Raw genomic sequence first — 20614 nt, 5'->3', positions numbered from 1 at the left:
AGCCTGACCCGTTCCTTTCCATTATTAACATTGAACCCCCTCCTCCCTCCTAGTATCCTCTCCTGAATTTACCCTCGAAAAAAATCTCTATCGATCCCCCGGCCGCCCCCATTTGCTCGCCTCGTAGGCCCATCGAAACCTGCTACTCAGGCTCCAATGTTCGCAGCCCTCCTCTCACCTCACCTCCATTCACTAGCCGACTTTAGTTAGCTAGCGAGGGTGATCCCCCTCCCCCCGCAAAAGGCATACTGTCCCCTCCCACCCAGTCCCAGAAGAAAAAGAAAAACAATCTAACCCATGCAATTTAACGAAATAACATATTACCATTGCAACAAAAAAAAGAGCTAAAATGCCAATCAAACCAAACAAAAACTTCAACTCTATAACAATGTGAAGTCAAGTAAGTTACAATACAAGTCAGTGAAAAGAAAGTTACAACATTTATACATTTTCCAGCTCCCCAATCACAGTCCACGATCCCTCTTCCAGCTCCACTCCTCACTTCTGTCCCAAACATTCTGCCTTCATGAACGCCTCAGCCGCCTCCACCGTTTCAAAATAAAAATCTTTGGCATTGTAAGTCACCCTCAGTTTTGCCGGCTGTACCATACCAAATCGCAGTTCCTTGTTGTACAGTGCCGCATTCACTCAGCTGAACGTTGCTCGCCTCTTTGCCAACTCCACTGTCAAGTCCTGGTAAATCTGAACTGTAGCACCATCCCACTGCCACCTCGCGTTTCTGCTTCGCCCAGTTTAACATCTTCTCCTTCATGTGGTATTTATGGAAGCAGATAATTACTGCTCTCAGCGGCTCATTCACTTTAGGTTTCAGCCTTAACAACTGATAAACTCGATCCAGTTCATACCGGGAGGGGTCTTCACCCTTCCGCATCAACCCTGCCAGCCTCTTTGCATGGTACTTACATGGCCTTGAGCCCTCTGCCCCTTCAGGCAAGCCCACAATTCTCAGATTTTGCCGCCTCGAGCGGTTCTCCAAGTCCTTGAGCTTTGCTCGGAGTCCTCTGTTTATCTCCACCATCCTCTGTAGTTTGTCTCCCATCGAGGTGAGCTGGTCGCTGTACTGTGATATGGCCTCCTCCACTTCCTTCATCTTTGCATCCTGTTCTCTCACCTTGGCCGATTGCTTTGCCACATCCACCCTCACCAGGACGATTGCCTCCTCCACCAATGATTTATCATAGAATTTACAGTGCAGAAGGAGGCCATTCGGCCCATCGAGTTTGCACCGGCTCTTGGAAAGAGCACCTTACCCAAGGTCAACACCTCCACCCTATCCCCATAACCCTGTAACCCCACCCAACACTAAGGGCAATTTTGGGCACTATGGGCAATTTATCATGAGCAATCCACCTACCCTGCACACCTTTGGACTGTGGGGGGAAACCGGAGCACCCGGAGAAAACCCACGCACACACGAGGAAGATGTGCAGACTCCGCACAGACAGTGACATAAGCCGGAATTGAACCTGGGACCCTGGAGCTGTGAAGCATTTGTGCTATCCACAATGCTACCGTGCTGCCACACAGGATTTCAGTGCAACCGCCACCTCCTTCCTCAACGCCTCAATGTGCCTCGCAATCTGCTTCTCCAGCTCCACAGCCATCACCTCGGTCATCCTTTCGACTGTAAGTAGCGCGGCCCCACCACTCGGTCCGGCATCCGCCATCTTGTCAGCGCTTTTACTGGTCTTCTCCTTCGGCAGTGAACCCACGTTTCCTCCCTTCTTCACAGCTGTTTTTGGCATCCCTTAACCACTTAGTATTTTTCTCTTTCTTTCTACAATCTCGAGATAAATAAATAATAAAATAAATTTTAAAAAAAATTAAATAAAAAAAGTTAGAATAAAAATAATAAAAAAATATATTTTTAAATTTAAAAAAAATTCAAAAATCAAAGTTCAAAAACTCTCTACTCCTGGGATCGGACTTACTTCAAACATCCTAAACATTCATTTTTAGCGCGGGGCCACCCGGTGTGCGCTGCTCCCTCTCTACATTTGTGCTGGATTCAGGCCTCGCCTCAGGCCACGCTCCTACCCCGCCTCGGGGTTGATGGGGCAACCTCCGGTCACGGGGGTTCCCACCGGCTCCAAACCAGCCCGACTTGGCACCCGTCCCTCAGGCCCCAACTGTCATAATATACATCTATGTATATAATGGAGTGCAAACAGGCAATGGTTAACACACAGGATGACCAGTAAGCACACAGAACAGAGCATCCAATCACCAGACAGGACACTACCACTATAAAGCCAGAGGGCACTAGGTTTCCCGCTCTCTCTGTACCCAGCCATTGAGACAGTCAGAGTTTGTGAGCTAGCCAGTGCAAACACCATGCGGTAGCTAGTAAATCTGGTCAGGCTAGTACTAGGTCTCCAGTCAAGTTAGTATAGTGTCAACCCACAGTTGAACATGTAAAGTAGTTAAGACATTAAATAAAATCGTTTTGCATCTTATTGAGTGTTGGAGGTCTGTCTCTCGCTACACTGCATCAAGTGCAGTCCACGTCGACCCAGCCTGCCTAACACATCACCAACGGCCGAAGAAATTGCGACCGGCAAACCCACGGGTTAATCCCCAGAAAATACCGAAATGCCACCGACCGGCAGGAGCCTCTCTCCAGCGCGACCGCTGTGCTTGCACGCATCACCGGAGGTCCAAGTTTCAAAACCTTCAAAAGCTATTCTGCTTTTCTACTCTTACAGCCAAAATTAATAACTTTTGATTTCCCCATATTACACTCCATCTGCTGCCTTGTTGCCCACTTACGTGGACTGTTTATATCACTTTGCAACTTCTGTGTCCTTCCCACAGTTTACATTTCCACCTAACGTCTGATCATCAGGAAACTTGAACTCAGTACTGTGTTGATTTATTGATATAGATTGTAAATTGCTGAGGCCAATTCATTGATCCTTGCAGCACTTAGTCACAACCTACCAACAAGAATATGCCCTACTTATGCCATTCTTTGCCTCCAGTCCATTAACCAAAAATCCATGCACAATAATGTATATCCCCGGATAATGCATATCCATCAAATCCATGAGCCCTCATCTTGCTTTTAACCTTTTCTGTGGCACCTTATAGAAAACCAGGCAATATGCATTTACTGGTTCCTCTTGATCTACCCTAGTAGTTACAACCTCAAAACAACTCAATAAATTTGTCAAACAGGGATGGAATGTAACCAGTGGACCATCTGGCAAAAACCTAGGCACCTGAAAGGACAACTGCAAACCCAGAACTGTCAAACCTACAAAATGCTCCTTACTAACATCTGGGGCTTGTGCCAAAATTGGGAGAACTGTGCCATAAAATATTCGAACAACAGCCTGACATAGTCATACTAACAAATTATATCTTGCAGATAATGTCCTAGACAACACCATCACCATTCCAGGGTATGTCCAATCCGACCTGCAGGACAGACCCAGCAAATGTGGTGGCACAGTGGGGAGGGAGTTGCCCTGGAGTCCTCATCATCAACTCTGGGCCCCATAATGTCTCAAGTCATCAGGTCAAACATTGGCAACAAAATCGATCCCGGCCCCGGGTCACTGTCCGTGTGGAGTTTACACATTCTCCCCGTGTCTCCATGGGTCTCACCCCACAATCCAAAGATGTGCAGCGTAGGTGGATTGGACATGCTAAATTGCCCTTTAATGAAAACATTTTTAAAAAATCGTTGTGGAGGAGACCAGCACATCAGTGCAAAAGATCAGGCTGAAGTTTTTCCTACAATTTTCAACTAGAAGTGCAAGGTGGACGAAGTATGTTGGCCTCTTCTGGAGGCCCGCAGCAACATAGATGCCAGTCTTCAACCAATTTGATTCCCTCCATCTGCATTGGATACTGCAAAGGCTATGAGCCCTGACAATATTTTGGTAATAGTACTGAAGACTTGAGCTCCAGAACTTGTGCATCCCTTGCCAAGCTGTTCCAGTACAGCTGCATCACAGGCATCTACCTAGCAAGGTGGAAAATTGCCCAGCTTTGTCCTATACACAAGAAACAGGACAAATCAAATCAGGCCAATTACCGTCCCATGAAATCAACTTTCAATCATCAGTAAAATGATGGAAGAGGTCATCAATAGTGCAATCAAGTAGCTCTTACTCGGCAATAACCTGCTCATTGGGCTCTGTTTAGTTCCACCAGGGTCACACAACTCCTGACCTCATTATAACCTGGGTTCAAACATGGACAAAAGAGTTGAATGCCAAAGATTAAGTGAGAGTAACTGCCCTTGATGTCAAGGCCGCATTTAACTGAGTGTGATATCAAGAAGCCTGAGCAAAACTGGAGTCAATAGCAATCAGGGAGAAAGCTACGCTGGTTGGAGTCATATAGAACACAAATGAAGATGGTTATGGTTGTTGGGGATCTCCAGGGCAACACTGCAAGAGTTCCTAAGGGTAGCACGGTGGCACAGTGGGTTAGCCCTGCTGCCTCACGGCGCCGAGGACCCAGGTTCGATCCCGACTCTGGGTCACTGCCCAGGTGGAGTTTGCACATTCTCCCCCTGTTTGCATGGGCTTTGCCCCCACAACCCAAAGATGTGCAGGCTAGATGGATTGGCCACGCTAGATTTCCCCTTAATTGTAAAAAATTAATTGGGTCCTCTAAATTAAAAAAAAAAAGGGTAGTGACCTCGGCCCAATCATCTTCAGATGCTTCACCAATGGCCTTCCTTCCAACATAAAGTCAGAAGTGCGGATGCTCAGCACTATTCCCAACTCCTCAGATAGTGAAGCAGTCCATGTCCAAATGCAGCAAGACCAGGACAATATCCAGGTTTTGGCTGATGAGTGGCAACTAAAATCTATATCACACAAGTGGCAGACAATCACCATCTCCAACAAAAGAGAGGATCTTACCATTGCCTCTTGACATTCAAATGCATTACCATCACTAAATTCCGCAGTATCAATCCTGGGGGTGACCAGCTCAACTGGACTAGACATATAAATATAGTGGCTACAAGAACAGGTCAGAGTCCAGGAATCCTGTGACAAGTATGTCACCTCCTGACTCCCCAAATCCTGTTCACCATCTACAAGGCACAAGTCCAGAGTGTGATGGAATACTTTCCCCTTGCTCGGACGAGGACTGCAACACTACTCAAGTATCTTGACACCATCAGGACAAAGCTCACTGGATTAGAAACTCTTCCACAAATATTAATTTGTTCCACCACTGATACGAATGAGCAGCAGTGTGTACAAGATGCACTGCAGGAACTCACCAAGACTTGTTTGGCAGCACCATCCAAACTCACAACCACGACCATCTCGGAGGACAAGGGCAGCAGATGCATCGTAACACCACCACCTGCAGGTTTCCCTCCAAGTGACTCATCATCTTGACTTGGATGCCGCTGGATCAAAGTCCTGGAATTCCCTTCCTAGCATCACTGCAGGTGGATCTATACCACATGGTCTACAATGGTCCAAGAAGGCTGCTTATCACCAGCTTCTCAAGGGCAATTAGGGATGGGCAGTAAATGGTGGCCTAGCCAGCAAAGCCTACATCCCATGATCAAATTACAAAGATCTAATACTCCCAAAGATGTTTTATACATTTTATAGATGATGGGCTGGGTATTACTGAAGTAAATTTCTGCAAATGTCCATTATCTAATCAACTGTTCAGCCCATTGTGAAGAGATGGTTCCGAGATTGTTGGATGTGAAAAGGGGGAAGTGGAAAATTAGAAGTCAAGTGAAAATCATTGATCTTGTCACAAGCATGTTTGGCACAAGACAAGTGTGGAAGTCTGATTGTTAACATATTATTTCAAAGTGAAGTTATGAAGTAACATTTGTGTTCAGTTTCTTGATCACATTTGTTGTTACTTAATCGGACAAACTTTCCGAAATTGAATGTGTGAACTGAGGCAACATTCTAACAAAAACGTATCTTCACTGTTCCTTCCAAAGAATTGGTAAATGTTGTGAATTTGCAGTATTTTTACACTGAACTGTGCAATCTAATAACCTCAATGCATTCTCATTTAGGCAGAAGAAACTTCCTTAACAGAAGACAGTAATATTCAAATCCATCTCAACAGACAGAAGAGAAATGGTAAGAGATTAGCACATGTTATTATTTTAGGACTTCCCAGAGGTTCCCTAAATGTGAAGGTGACATTCAGGAATGATTTCCTAACTTTGGCCAGGATTTCCGCAAAAGATTGGATGGACCAGTCAAAAGTCGATTGACTTTCAACAGGATCGGAAAATCCTGCCCTTTATCCTTTTGGACTAGGAATTGTTTAAAATTGTCAAATTGGCTTAGAAATAATAACATTATTCTAGTGTCATTAGTCAACAGAAAAACAACACACGATTGGGGATAATCAAAGCCTGAATTTCAATGTATTAGGAAGAAAACTATGGTCATTGTTGTCAACCTTTCATTGAAATCCTTTAAACTCGATGAGTCGTTCACTATCGTTGTTTATTCATAAAGGTCAGGAACTCCACTCTGTCAGATTATCATCCAGATGTAAATCATTAAAGTCACCTCATTAAGTCTTCCCAACACTGTTGAGAATAGACTTTTGATCTACAATATAGCACATTGACATTCATTCCAAGGATATAGATTGGGCAAATTAAATTAGTCACAATACCATAGAGGAGGAATTCCTGGAGTGTATACTGGACGGTTTTCCGGATTGATACATTGAGGAACCAATTGAAGAGCAGGCCATCCTAGACTAGGTACTGTGTAATAAGAACAGAATCATTGGTGATCTAGTTGTACGAGACCCCTTGGGGATGAGCGACCATAATATGATATAAATATATAATTTTTCATCAATATGGAGAGTGAAGTAGTTAATTCTGAGACTAGGGTCCTGAATCTTAATAAAGGAAACTACTATGGTATGAAGCACAAGTTGGCTATGATAGATTGGGAAACGTGACTTAAACGGATGACTGTGGATAGGCAATGGCCAGCATTCAAGGAGCACATGAAATGAAATGAAATGAAAATTGCTTATTGTCACGAGTAGACTTCAATGAAGTTACTGTGAAAAGCCCCTATTCGCCACATTCCGGCGCCTGTCCGGGGAGGCTGGTACGGGAATCGAACCGTGCTGCTGGCCTGCTTGGTCTGATTTAAAAGCCAGCAATTTAGCACAGTGAGCTAAACCAGCCCCTCTGGGTGCGTATTGAGAAGGAAACTCCCAGACGAGACTGTAACTGTAGGTCAATTAGCATATTGATGGCCCATCTCCGAGAACAAAGGATTAACATTCAAGTAACAGATACTAAGGCAGACACCCCGGCGCCAGAAAAGACACAAACAAAACAAGGCCAACGGCCACCAAAGACACACCCAGCCATCAGGGCACCCACCCCTTTATTGGTTGAGATCAATACCGATGATCAAGATGCAGTCCAATTAATTGGGGCCAAGTTCAAGGCCCGTCCAAAAGCGCGCGAAGCACCCTTTGGGTATAAGAAGGAACCCCCACAAGAGATTCGCTCTCTTGGACTCGGCTCTCGAAGCAGAGAGACCCGTCCACCAGCTGCACCAGAAGCAAGTAAGCCCAATGTCAACGCTCGCCATCAGACAGACGACCTTGGGCAAAATGCAACAATTGGTTATTCCTGTCTGGCACAAAAGTAAAACGGAGAAGGTGGCCTGTCCATGGCTTACAAGGGAAATTAGAGATAAAATTCGATCCAAGAGGATAGCTAATGTAACCCTATTATTTAAAAAGGGAGGTGCAGAGAAAACTGGGAGTAGTAAGCCTGATGTCAGTAGTGGGGAAAATTCTAGAATCCATTATCAAAGATTTTATAGCACAACACTTAAAAAATAGTGTCACGATCAGACAGTCATCATGGATTTATGAAGGGAAAACCGTGCTTAAAAAATCTACTGGAATTTGGGGAGGAGTAACTAGTAGAGTTGATGAGGGGGAGCCAGTGGATGTGGACTTTCAGAAGGCTTTTGGTAAAGTTCCGCATAAGAGATTAGAACATAGAACATAGAACATCACAGCGCAGTACAGGCCCTTCGGCCCTCGATGTTGCGCCGACCGTGAAACCCCTCTAGATTAGTGTGTAAAATTAAAGCACATGGGATTAGGGGTAGGTATTGAGATGGATAGAAAACTGATTGGCAGACCAGGAAATAGAGTAGGAATGAACGGATCTTTTTCACATTGGCAGGCAGTGACTCGTGCAGTACCTCAGGGATTGGTGTTAGCACCCCAGCTATACACAAATATATATTAATGATCTAGATAAGGGAACAAGATGTCATATCTCCAAATTTGCAGATGACACAAAGTTGGGTGAGCTGTGAGGAGGATGCAGAGGTCCTTCAGTGTGATTTGGACAAGTTGAGTCAGTGGGCAAATGAATGGCAGATGCAGTATATTTTGGAGAAATGCGAGGTTATCCACTTTGGTAGCAGAAACGAGAAGGCAGACTATTATCTGAATGGTCATAAATTAGGAGAGGGGAATGTGCAATGAGACCTGGGTGTACCAGTCACTGAAGGTAATCATGCAGGTACAGCAGGCGGTAAAGAAGGCTAATGGTATGTTGGCTTTCATTGCGAGAGGATTCGGGTACAGGAGTCTTACTGCAATTATACAGGGACTTGGTGAGGCCACATCTGGAAAATTGTGTGCAGTTTTGATCTCTTTACCTGAGGGAGGGTGTTCGTGCTTTCGAGGGAGTACAGAGAAGGTTTACCAGACTGATTCCTGGGATGGCGGGACAGACCTATGAGAAGAGATTGAATTAGTTAGGATTGTATTCACTGGAGTTCAGAAGAATTATGGGGGATCTCATAGAAACCTATAAAATTCTAACAAGAGTAGACAGGGTAGATGCAGGAAGGATGTTCCCAATGATGGCTGTGCCCAGAACCAGGGGTCACATCTGAGGATACAGGGTAGACCATTTAGGACAGAGATGAAGAGAAATGCCTTCACCCAGAGAGTGGTCGGCCTGTGGAATTTATTACCACAGGATGTAGTTGAGGCCAAAACAGTGTATGGCTTCAAGAAGCAGTTAGATATAGCACTCAGAGTGAAGGGGGTTAAAGGATATGGGGGGAACGTAGAATTAGGCTATTAAATTAGATGATCAGCCATAATCATAATGAATGGCGGAGCAGGCTTGAAGGGCTGAATGGTCTCCTCCTGCTCCTAATTCTCTATATTTCTCAGTATGGAGGCAGTAATAAGTACGTAGTCGACCATTAGTCTGCTGCAGTTTACTAGCCCTTTAGATGACCCCCAGGATCGTTGGAAATATGATGTATTCAATAAAAACAATTTTCTAATCATCCCATGCAGTTGGAGAACTTTTATTCACACCATCTCATTGGGTTGGATACCTATGTTTTATTTTCAGTTACAGGAAGTCTTCTGAACAATTTGGGATGGGGTCAATGACTAGACAAAGCAGTAGGTGGAAATTCTGCTGAACTGAACTTCTGCTGTCTGACAAGAGACCAGGGAATTTCAGGTCTACTGTTTTTAATTTTGAAAACACTATACAATTCTTATGCCAGTAATATGTTGAATGCAACAGCTTTAAATACACGGGGCACGATTTAATATCTGTGTTCCGCTATTAAATCAGGCTCCCTAATATCTGCAAAACAGTGTCGACACCCTCGGCGATGCTCCTCAGTGACTGGGAAGTGCCTGGAGTGCCCCGGCAATACCCACTTGTGACTGAGACACGTCCCTCAGCTCTGCCCCAGCTATGTCCAACTGAGAATGGGACATGTCCAGCATCGCCTTGGCTATGCCAATATAGGACTGGGTGAACTTCCCTTGCGACCAAGACGTTCTCTGGACGGCCTCGCATATGTCCACCTGAGACTGGGACATGCCCCGCAGTGCCTCACCATGGTCCGCCTGGTACTGGGTCATGTCTCCCAGAGACTGGGGCATGCTATCGAGGCACTCAGCCATGGCCATCACTGACTGAGTCTTGCCTTGGACACTTTCACTCATACTGCCGACGTCGTACACCAGGCTCTCCACTGCGGTCGCCACCCTAGCAGTGTTAGCCTCCATGCCACACATTGTCGGCACCATCTCCTGCGCCTGTAGCCTCTGGGACCCCTCCAATCAGATATGGATCTGCTGAAGTGTCACTGACATTCCCCTCAGAATCTCACCTGCACCCTAGTGTCTGCCTCAGCTCCAGGTAAACCTGGTCCAGAGGCTAAGCATCTGACTGGGACCCAGATGGGTCCTAGGACCCAGCAGACCTCTGACTGCACTCTCGCCTGCGGGTTCCTGCTCCACCTGATGTGTATCAGCAACTTTGTGGTGCACACCAGGATGTGCCCCAGAAGCCTGTCCACTACTGTCGCCCACCAAGGTGTGTCTCTGCGCTGGTGGAGGGTGGGTATGACAGTTGTGATGCTTCAATGGTGGTCTGCTTGGAGCTGTTCTCCGAGGTGTTCTTATTGGGGACCATGCAGGGTGGGCTGGAGATCCTGCGGGGTCAATGGAAGTGACGGGTCATCTGGGTGGGAGCTGGTGGAACCTCACCTCTGTGCTGTACGCCAGTCACTATGTTGGTTACTGATCTGGCCTTGGCCACCCCTGTGACCTCTAGGGCCCATTCCTCCTATGGGATGAGGACTCTGATGTCCGGCCCTCTCCTGCTCCCTGTAGGCCAACCTGTCCTGTGGGAACACAAAGCCTTGTTAACTGCATGTGTTATTCATCGCGGGGGTGGGGGTGGGGTGGGTAGGCTCGTGGTGGAGGGTTCGGGGGGGAGGTTCATGGGGGGGGGGGGGGGGGGGGGGGGCTCGGGCCGGGGCTGTTTGGGAGACGGCCTGTATGGGGGAGGGGAAGAGTGGGGGAATGAGTAGTATTGGCAGCTGTGGGGGGAAGAGTCAATCCAACCATATGGCCCAATGGAGGTTGTTGATCTCCTTGCGGTACTGGGTGCCGGTCCTCCTGGTCACACTTCCTGAGCTGACAGCCGCTGCCACTTCACCCCCCCCCCCCCCCCCCCCCCCTTCCCCCCCCCACCACCACCAAGGCATTACTGGCTGCCCTGTGGATGACCATCTGAGACCCTCGGGGGAACAGAGTATTCCATCTGGCCTCTACCGTGTTCTGTAATCTGCCCAGGTCGGCATCCCCGAATCGTAGGGCTGGTCTTCTCAGCGGTATGTTTGCAAGCTGAGTGGGATTGACTGTGCAGGTTCGGTTTAAGTGCTGCTCTCGCTTGTTGGTGGGGGGGCTGGTGAGCGCAGTCCCAGAGAATCAGCTGACGGGACCACAATAATAATAATCATTATTAGTGTCACAAGTAGGCTTACATCAACACTTCAATGAAGTTACCATGATGATCCCTTAACTGCCACACTATAGTGCCTGCTCGGGTACACAGAGGAAGAATTCAGAATGTCCAATTCACGTCATTTGGGACTTGTGGGATGAAACCAGAGTGCCCGGAGGAAACCCACGCAGACACTGGAAGAACGTGCAGACTCCACACAGACAGTGACCCAAGCCGGGAATCGAACCTAGGTCCCTGACTCTGTGAAGCAACAGTGTTAATCTATCATTTAGGGCATGAAGCCTGTGGGGCCTCATTAAGCGGACCCATTATTTTTTTGTCATGGCGACGGCCTCGCTGGGCTGAGCGTCGGGAGTCTCGCTGTAGTTCCTGCTCACTACCACAGTTCGAAGCCTTTTGGTTAAATCCCGCCCACAGTTTCCTTTAATATTAAACACTTCAATGTTTGTAGAGTAAAACTGAATTAGAGAAGTGAACTGGGATACGAGGCAAACCCCATTGAACCTTCGGACACAATGGGCAATTTAGCTTGACTAATTCACCTTACCCGCACATCTTTGGACTGTGGGAGGAAACCGGAGCACCCGGAGGAAATCCACGCAGACACGGGGACAATATACAAACTCCTCTCAGACAGTCATCCGAGCCAGAATTGAACCCGGGTCCCTGGAGCTGTGAGGCAGCAGTGCTAACCACTGTGCCACTGTGCTGCCCATTTAATAATAATAATAATTAATGCACTTTGAGGGAAATAATAATTAACAGATGCAGGTTGCTCAGTAGGTCATTTTTAAAATTCAACTGTGGCCAGCTGATATTAAAAATAAGGGCTGGAAACCAGCAAGGAAAGCAATCCGGGTCTTTGATCATAGTCATCTTCATGTCTATGGTTAACGACAATTAGCTATTATTAAATGTAGAGCCAACATTTTTCAAGGCTGGGCTGGCTTTACGCCAAATTCTCAGAAAAGGTGAAGAGTTAGTTGGATCGAGTAAAATCCCCTACATAGTCATTAACGTGGAATTTTATCAAATGCCTTTTGAAAGTCCAGCGACATCCTCCTGTCGAACTTACAAAGTGCACTTGGCTGTCTATTTTTGAAAGACCTCGAGATGACTGATTAGGCAGGAGTTTCTTCATCCAAATCAATGTCAATTGTTGTTTATTAAGTTTTGTTGTTTAGATAGTCTCCATATTTATTGCGGATAATAAATTGCATTAATTAACAGGAAATGCAAGTAAGACTCGTCAGTTTTTAAAAATAAATCCAGAGTACCCAATTATTTTTTCCAATTAAGGGGCAATTTAGGATGGCCAATCCACCTAACCTGCACATCTTTGGGTTGTGGGGGTGAAATCCACGCAGACAAGAGGAGAATGTGCAAACTCCACACGGAGAGTGACCCAGGGCCGGCATTTGAACCCGGGTCCTCAGCGCCGTAGGCAGCAGTGCTAACCAATGTACCACGTGCCGCCCTCGTCAGTCTATAGTTGCCAGTTATTGTTTTGTCCCCTGTGCATGGGCACCAGGTCAGACTGTTTGCAATCTTCATGGATGTCACCGATTTCATTACCGCTGATGTTTTGTTTTTTGCCCATGGTAAATTATTAACCAGGTTTAACTGTTTTGCTGGGAAATATTGCTGTTAATTATTTTGGCATTGAACTATTTATTTGTTTAATGTTACAGTCAATCAACAACATGAATACAAGCTGGAGGTTGCACTGAACGTAACAGAAAATGACATGTCTAAAATTCGTGAATTATCACTGAAATTGCTTCAGAGATTATCGCATCCCATTAATTTGACATTTGAAAATGGCACATTTAATATAACTGACATCACGCTTACAACAGGTGAGTGAGAACCGAATAAACCAAAAACCTTATGCAACATAAGCCACTTGTAAAAAAGTATATTTCATTTTTTTATATGAGTTTAGAGTACCCAATTATCATTTTCCAATTTAGGGGCAATTTAGCGTGGCCAATCCACCTATCCGGTGCATCTTTAGTTTGTGGGGGTGAAACCCATGCAGACACGGGGAGAATGAGCACACTCTGGGTCCATGGCACCTTAGTCAGCAGTGTTAACCACTGTGCCACCGTGCCTCCCCCAAAAAAGTATATTTCACACATCTTAAAATCTGTCTGTGGCTCACTGTCAGATGGTAATTAACCAAAACTTTTAATGTTATTCTTTTTCACTTGACAATTTGATTTTACCTGAAAAGTCTCTGTGAGATGAGGTTCAGAAAAAATACAAGACGCGATCTTTCGGAAACATTTTCAAGTGCTGCACCGAGCAGGAATTGCCACGAGTTTCCCAGTGCTTCGCCCAGAAAGGCCAGCAATGCTATTGGTCCACTTAACGTGGCCTCACGGGCTTTCCGCTCTGAATGCTGGCTCACTAGCTGATTCGCTGGTACCGCGTTTGCCAGCCCCCTGCTAACAATGTCGAGCAGCACTTAGGCTGCACTTGCTCAGCCAACCCCAGCCAGCTGACAACAATGGCGCCGAGGAGACCAACCCCAAGATTTGGAGATGCTTACCTGGGGAGGCTGCTGGATGCAGTGGAAGCCAGAAGGGATGTCCTGTTCCCCCGAGGGTGCCGGAGAGTGAGCCACAAGGCAGCGAGTGCAGCCTGGGACGAGGTGGCGGCAGAAGTGGAGAGCCTGCTGCACGACTTCGGCACCATGAGTGAAGGGGTTGGGCAGTCGGTGACGGCCATGACTGAAGGTCTCGGCAGTATGTTTGCCTAAATGGGGGATGTCACCCAATACCAGAGGTTCTGTGGGACGTATTCCGCTGTCAGATGGGAATGGCCGAAACGCTGCTGACCTTGTTCCAGTCACAGGTGTGCATGACTGAGGCACTGCAGAGCATGGCCCAGCCACTGGGGGATGTGTCCCAGTCACTGAGGAGCATCGCCGAGGGCGTCGACACGATGGTGCGGACTATGTGGAACCACCAAGGCTTGCAAAGCTAGATGATGCAGGCACAGACGGGGTTTGAACCAGCTGACCCACCATCCAAAGGTAAACCCCAGGGCCCTAGGGAAACCAACTGGGAGGAGGGAGCACTGAGTACCAACACGGTGCCATGGGGCAGGGACGGTGGTCACCAGCTCCCCTGAGTTCCACTCCCCTGATGAGGCTGCTTCTCGGGGTTAGCATACGGGACAGGGAGGCACAGCTGTCGATGTGCCATCGACAAATGAGCAGAGACCACCGGCTGCAGAGCCCCCAGAGGATGCCCACCGGGGCATCGAAGGCCAAGGGATGAGGTAAGCAGCTGGCTGTTTCTACCTTAGATGTGCATCCTGGGGACATACCTAGACGTAGTGGTAGAGCTAGGTGGGCCAGGCACGTTGAGCATCACTGAGGGCACCGGGGTAAGGGGGAGGAGTTCAGTAGGGGTGTGACGGGAGTGGGGTTGGGAGATGGGGAGGGGGGGGGGCACTATTGGGAATGGGGTATTTTACAGCACTTAAACAACTTTTTGCACAAACATTATGATGCCTCTGTCACTTTCTTCCGCAATACAGGCTGACCCCAGACCCTTTGCCTACCTCTCCAGGCAAGCCCCCCTCCCCGTGTCACTAACCCACCCTCCAGCCGTGATCATATCCCGGGAGCTGTGTCCCATCCCCTGGGTGTTTGGATTTTGCCTGCTGCGTGTGTGATGTTGACTCCCAGAAAGTATCCAGGCATCAAGGTGCGATCGAAATGATAGGCAATGACATCTACATGCTACATGGCCCGCCTACCCACAGGAATCCATTTGGCATGTGTGAAGTGCTCACTTAACCATGAATGCAAATTCCCTATTAGCGATTGCCTTCAGCCGTGCAGCCAGAGGCCGCAGCAGACAGTGATCGGTGTGGCAGACAGGCAGGGACAGGAGTTGTCCTTGGAATGGGATTGGGATCCAGGGGTTGGCGTTGTGGTGCCATCAGCGATTTGCCCCCCCTCCCCCCGCCCCCCCAGTTGCCCTCCAGCATATCCCCCCACCCTCCTGTGGGGCCCACCCCTGTGGAGGGTCCCCCACCCCCCGCCGAGTACTAGGGTGGCAAGCCCAGCGCCCCTGGGCTCTTTGCCTGTGAGCAAGATGGCTACTCATCTCCGCGGTTCCCCACGGACGCCCTTTCGACAGGTTCACGTTTTTCAAAAGGAGTTCTAATCGGCGCAAGCATGACCACTTGCTGGGGAGGCCGCTGAATTACAGGAGGCTCTTGTTATTTATATGGAAATGGGGCTTAAGTGGTTATAATTGGTTTCTCACCATGCAACGGCGAGATTACGATTTTGCCTACGGGAGCGGACGTGTTGCATCACAAACTGTTTGTTTGCTGCTATTCACCGGCCTCGTTATGCTTCAGCGTGAGTGTAACCAGGCCGGAAGATCACATCCACAGTAAAGAAGGAGGAACTTGGTGGATCCTCAAGTGCAGACATCTGCTTTCCTTTATCAAGTACGTCTGCCGCCTTACTTGGTAAAGTCAACAACAAGAGTCTTGTTGAAACTATTGTTGTTAAATCTACTGATGAGTGTGGTGCTGTTGTTGTCTGGCATAATGACCTCTACGTAGTTGAGACTGAAAGTCAATTTAGCACTTGTTGCTATCTGCCCCTGGACTACGATTCCACCAACAAACATTAAGCTATTGTTTCCAGGACTACGTCTGAGCTAGTGACGTCTTGACATCGTCCCTCCATGGCCTCTAAATTGTTTTTTATTCATTTATGGGATGTGGGGGGCTGCTGGTTAGGCCAGCATTTATTGCTCATCCCCAGTTGCCTTTCAGAAGGTGACCTGCCTTCTTAAACTGCTGCAGTCCTTGAGGTGTAGGTAAACAAACTGTGCTATTAGGGGGGGAGTTTCAGGATTTAGCCCCAAATCCAGTGAAGGAATGTCAATATATTTCCAAGTCAGGGTGATGAGTGACTTGGAGGGGAATCTCCAGGCACAGTAACACAGTGGTTAGCACTGTTGGTTCATAGTGCCAGGGTCCATTCCTCGTGAGGGTGAGGACTCTGACGTTTGGCCCCTTGCCGCCCGTCTGGGCCCTCTACCATTTGTTGTGGGCCAACTTCTTCTGTGGGACAGAGAGGCCATCGTGAGCTGCACACTTCGTTCATCACAGAGGGGGGAGGGGGATGGGGAACATATTGGGGGGGATGGGGTGCAGGCATGGGCAGCACTGCTGGACATGGGTGGACTGGGGCACGTTCTGATGCTGGGTGGTATGGTGACACGTGCATCGTCATTGAGGGGGAAGGGGAGGTGGGGCCAGTGCCCGGGAGCTGGTGCCAATCCACCCGTTTGGCCCGGTGGAGGTGGTTGACCTTCGAACGACACTGGGTGCTGGACCTCCTGGTGATGCCCCCTGAGCTGACGGCCATTACCACTTCCTCCCAGGTGACACCTGCTGACCTGTGGCTCACGCTCTGAGCCCTTCGGGAGAACAGGGTACCCCATCTGCAGTTGACCACATCCAATAATCTGGCCAGGTCGTCATCCCTAAACCTTGGGGCTTGTCTCCTCTGTGGCATGCTGTGTAGAGTCTTCTTTGCCGGATCGGTTTAAGTGCTGCTTCCCCTTGTTGGTAGACAGCTGGCAGACGCAGTCCCTCAGAACCAGCCGGCATGACCATTATTAGCGGCCTGAAGCCTGTTGCGCCTCATTAAGTGAACCAATTAACGTTTGATACCGGGAAATAAGAGAGACCTTTGATGATGGGGATATGCTGCACGGAAGGCAGCATGAGTGGTGGTGTCCAAGGCAATTCTATCCAAAATAGCCCACCTGAACTGGACAGCACGGTGGCACAGTGGTTAGCACTGCCGCCTCACAGCTCCAGGGAACCGGGTTTAATTCTGACCTCGGGTGACTGTCTATTGTGGAGTTTGCGGTTTCATCCTGTGTCTGCGTGGGTTTCCCCCGGGTGCTCCGGTTTTCTCCCACAGTCCAAAGATTTGCAGGTTAGGTGGATTGGCCATCCTAAATTGTCCCTTAGTGCCCAAAAGGTTATGTGGGGTTACTGGGTTACGGGGACCCAGTGGACCCATGGGCTCTTTACAAGGGAGTGACCTCCTCTCCTGCTAATGAGCCTATCCTCTCCGAGGCCAGTCTTCGGCCCATGTCCCGCACCTCCCCTGGCTCGCCCTCAGGCAACTACTGTCATCCACCCTCCACTTTGAAAGTACCCTCCTCATCAATAGTATTGTCCCCCCCCCGCCCCGATCACTCCACCCCCCACATAAATCTTGAGCTCATGCCCCACTGCCTCCGTCAACTAGCCTGACAGCCCCACCCATGATTTCTCCCCCCTCCCCCCCCCCCCCCCCACCCCAGCTCTTAGTGCAAACAATCAAACAAAGGCAAGCAGTAAAAGCAAACAAACAATCTATCCCTAGGTCCAAACACAGAGATCCACCCCTCATCCCTTAACAAAGAACTGTAAACCAGCCTAAAGCCAAAAACAGAAAAAAGAAACACCAAAACAAAGTTTTTGCAATACAGTACATTTACCACTTCTCCTGCATCAAAGTTCAAAGTCCTCTTTCTCCTGCCAGTCCATTCTCTTTCATGAAGTCCACTGCCTCCTCCGCCGAGCCAAAGTACAACTCCTGGGCCCCATAGGTCACCCATAGGTGAACCGGGTACAGTAGCCCGAACTTTACGCCCTAATTGTACAGGGCTGACTTGACCTTATTAAAGCTCGCCCTCCTCTTTCCCAGCTTTGTCCCCAGGTCCTGGTACACGCGGATCTCGACACCTTCCCAGTTACAACGCCTCGTTTGCCTGGCCCACCTCATGATATGTTCCTTATCCAGGAACTAATGCAACCGTACCACCATTACTCTCGGCAGCGCACCCCACTGGGGCTTGCGCATCAGCGCCCTGTGGGCTCGATCCACTTATAATAGCTGGTCAAATGCACCTTCCCCAAGCAGGTCCACGATCCAGATGTTCTGCCGACAAGATTGTTTCTCAAGGTCCTCCACTTTCTCCAGTAGTCGCTTCTGTTGGTCTCACATCAGATCCATTTCCGCTGCCATTGAGTTGGACTGTTCTTCATGCTCCTCCGCGAGCTCCTCCAACCTCTGGATCTCCTGTCCCCGGGCTGCAAGTCTCATCTCAACGCCGTCAACCAACGCCTTGATTGAGTCCACCGCCTGGGCCAGGTCCTCCGAACTTTCCTTCCGCTGCTGGGTGAACTTCTCTTCAAGATGCTCACTAACTGCTCCATCGACCACTGAACCGGTAGGGCCGGACCCTGCCCATCCTGCCTCAGCCAACTTGTTCGCTTTTTTCCGGGCAATTCTGATCGGCCGCTCCAAAAACTAGAGTTCACTCTCTTCTGCTCGTACTTCTACACATTTTTCCTCCAAAATTCCTGCTACAAACTGGGGCAAGGACCACAAAAAGATCACCATGAGCGGAGCTACCAAATATGCAGCCTCTCACTCCATCGCAGCCGCCAGATGTGTGAGCCAAGTTTTTTACACAGAAGGTATTGAGTGCCTGGAACACCCTGCCGGGGGAGATGGTGGAAGCAGGTATGATAGCGGTGTTTAGGAGGCATCTTGACAAAGGCTTGAATAGGATGGGAATAGAGCAATCTGGACCCTGGGAGTGCAGAATGTTTTTGTTTAGACAGGCATCTTCATTGGTGCAGGCTTGGAGGGCTGAAGGCCCTGTTCCTGTGCTGAACTGTTCTTTGTTCTTGGTTTCATGGCTAGATTGAGGGCATGATCTACCTGCTGAGTCCCACTGGGACAGGGGTGTGACACGGCAGGTAAGTGCAGGGAGAGGCCTCCACGGGATTTACCCGGCTCGCAACGCCTCGCGAGATCTAACCGGGTCTCACAAGACATTGTAATCTGGATCCTCCCCGCTGAGGTTCAGTATTTGGCAAATTTTTATATTAGACTGAGTAGCTAGTCTCACCTGATCTACCCGAGCCGTTGGGATCTAACCCATTTGCCTTGGAGATCTTTGGTGAGGCCGTTTAGTACTGGTCCCCACAAATGGGGATCAGATGGATCAGAGGCCCCGGGTGGTTGGCCCCTGGCAGGGTGACATCCTGGTACAATTGGTACCACCCACGTGTCTTCGTACTGCTAGCCTGGCACCTTAGTGACACTTCCCTCAGAAACCCATGAGAATGTTGCCCTGCTGCTGAGGAATTAATATACACTGTTTAGCACACTTGAAGCAGCACTCCATAAAATAATTTCTCCCTTGGGGAATACTGACAATGTTTTAATGACCTTTTAATTTGTTCTCCTAGTTTGTCAACATGTGAACAATGAAACTCAGTGCACGTGTGATGGTGGATTTATTTGGAATTCAACATTTTGTAGTAAATACCAGTCTTGCAGTGTGAATATAACAGAAGACCGAAGCTGTGACTGTATCAGGAATGAGCCAACAGAAGGGACATACTGTGACCTCCCAACTGTGTCAACAACCCCCACAACTACACCAAGAATGACAACACCTACCACGCTGTCAACAACCCCCACACAAAGTACCGTACCCACAACTACACCACGAAATACAACAATGCCTATCACGGTGTCAACAATAAAATTGACCATAAAAGGTAATAGAGGTATATTGAACAATGTTTATTCTTGATGTGAGCTGACTAGCTTGAATTATTTTAAAGAAATAACAGTAATGCTTCTGAGCAGTGTAAAAAATCTAAATTCGTCGTGCATTTTCAAGAGAATGATTGAAAACTGACATTTAAGCCAAGGTTCTCATGGGGTCATGGAGACTCAGATCTGGAAATGCCATCCCCCATTTGCCATCCGACAAATCGTATTTTCTCAGTAGAGACATGGGAAAAATCTGAATCCAGAAGGTCCACTGAAACTCATTGCTGGGATCAAGATAATCCCGTTTTCACTGGAGCAAGGGCCTGACAGCAAAGTGTATAAGTTACAATTTTTTAAGAAAGGCATAAATGCTTGTCAAGTGTGAATAAGGTCTGAAAAACTGTGAAGCTATCAAGTAATTTAAATGTTTATAGAGTCCAACCATCCTCTGCTTTCTGCTTTCTCACTCAACAAAAAATAAACATGTCAGTTTTGAGGGGGTCACGGTGGCACATTGGTAAGCACTGCTTGCCTCACGGCTTCGAGCACCCGGGTTCCATCCCAGCCCTGGGTCACTGGCTGTGGAGTTTGCACATTCTCCCCGTGTCTGCATGGGTCTCACCCAAAAACTAAAGATGTGTAGGGTAGGTGGATTGGCCAAGCTAAATTGC

At 48.2% G+C, this 20614-nt stretch overlaps 1 protein-coding gene across 1 annotated transcript in view; it reads left to right on the top strand.

Annotated features, from left to right (window-relative positions):
- Positions 1 to 20614, top strand: part of LOC119967935 (G8 domain-containing protein DDB_G0286311-like) — a 69554-nt gene that overhangs the window by 29915 nt on the left and 19025 nt on the right. Inside the window, exons 3-5 of the mRNA XM_038801033.1 lie at positions 6041 to 6107; positions 13021 to 13188; positions 19631 to 19945. Coding sequence (XP_038656961.1) covers positions 6041 to 6107; positions 13021 to 13188; positions 19631 to 19945 — 550 coding nt within the window. The remainder of the gene's footprint in view (positions 1 to 6040; positions 6108 to 13020; positions 13189 to 19630; positions 19946 to 20614) is intronic.

The sequence above is a fragment of the Scyliorhinus canicula genome, chromosome 6 (assembly GCF_902713615.1).
Source record: "Scyliorhinus canicula chromosome 6, sScyCan1.1, whole genome shotgun sequence".
In the NCBI taxonomy this organism is placed as follows: domain Eukaryota; kingdom Metazoa; phylum Chordata; class Chondrichthyes; order Carcharhiniformes; family Scyliorhinidae; genus Scyliorhinus; species Scyliorhinus canicula.
The sequence above is the reverse complement of the archived record's forward strand: the minus strand, read 5'-3'. Positions and strand labels throughout refer to the sequence as shown.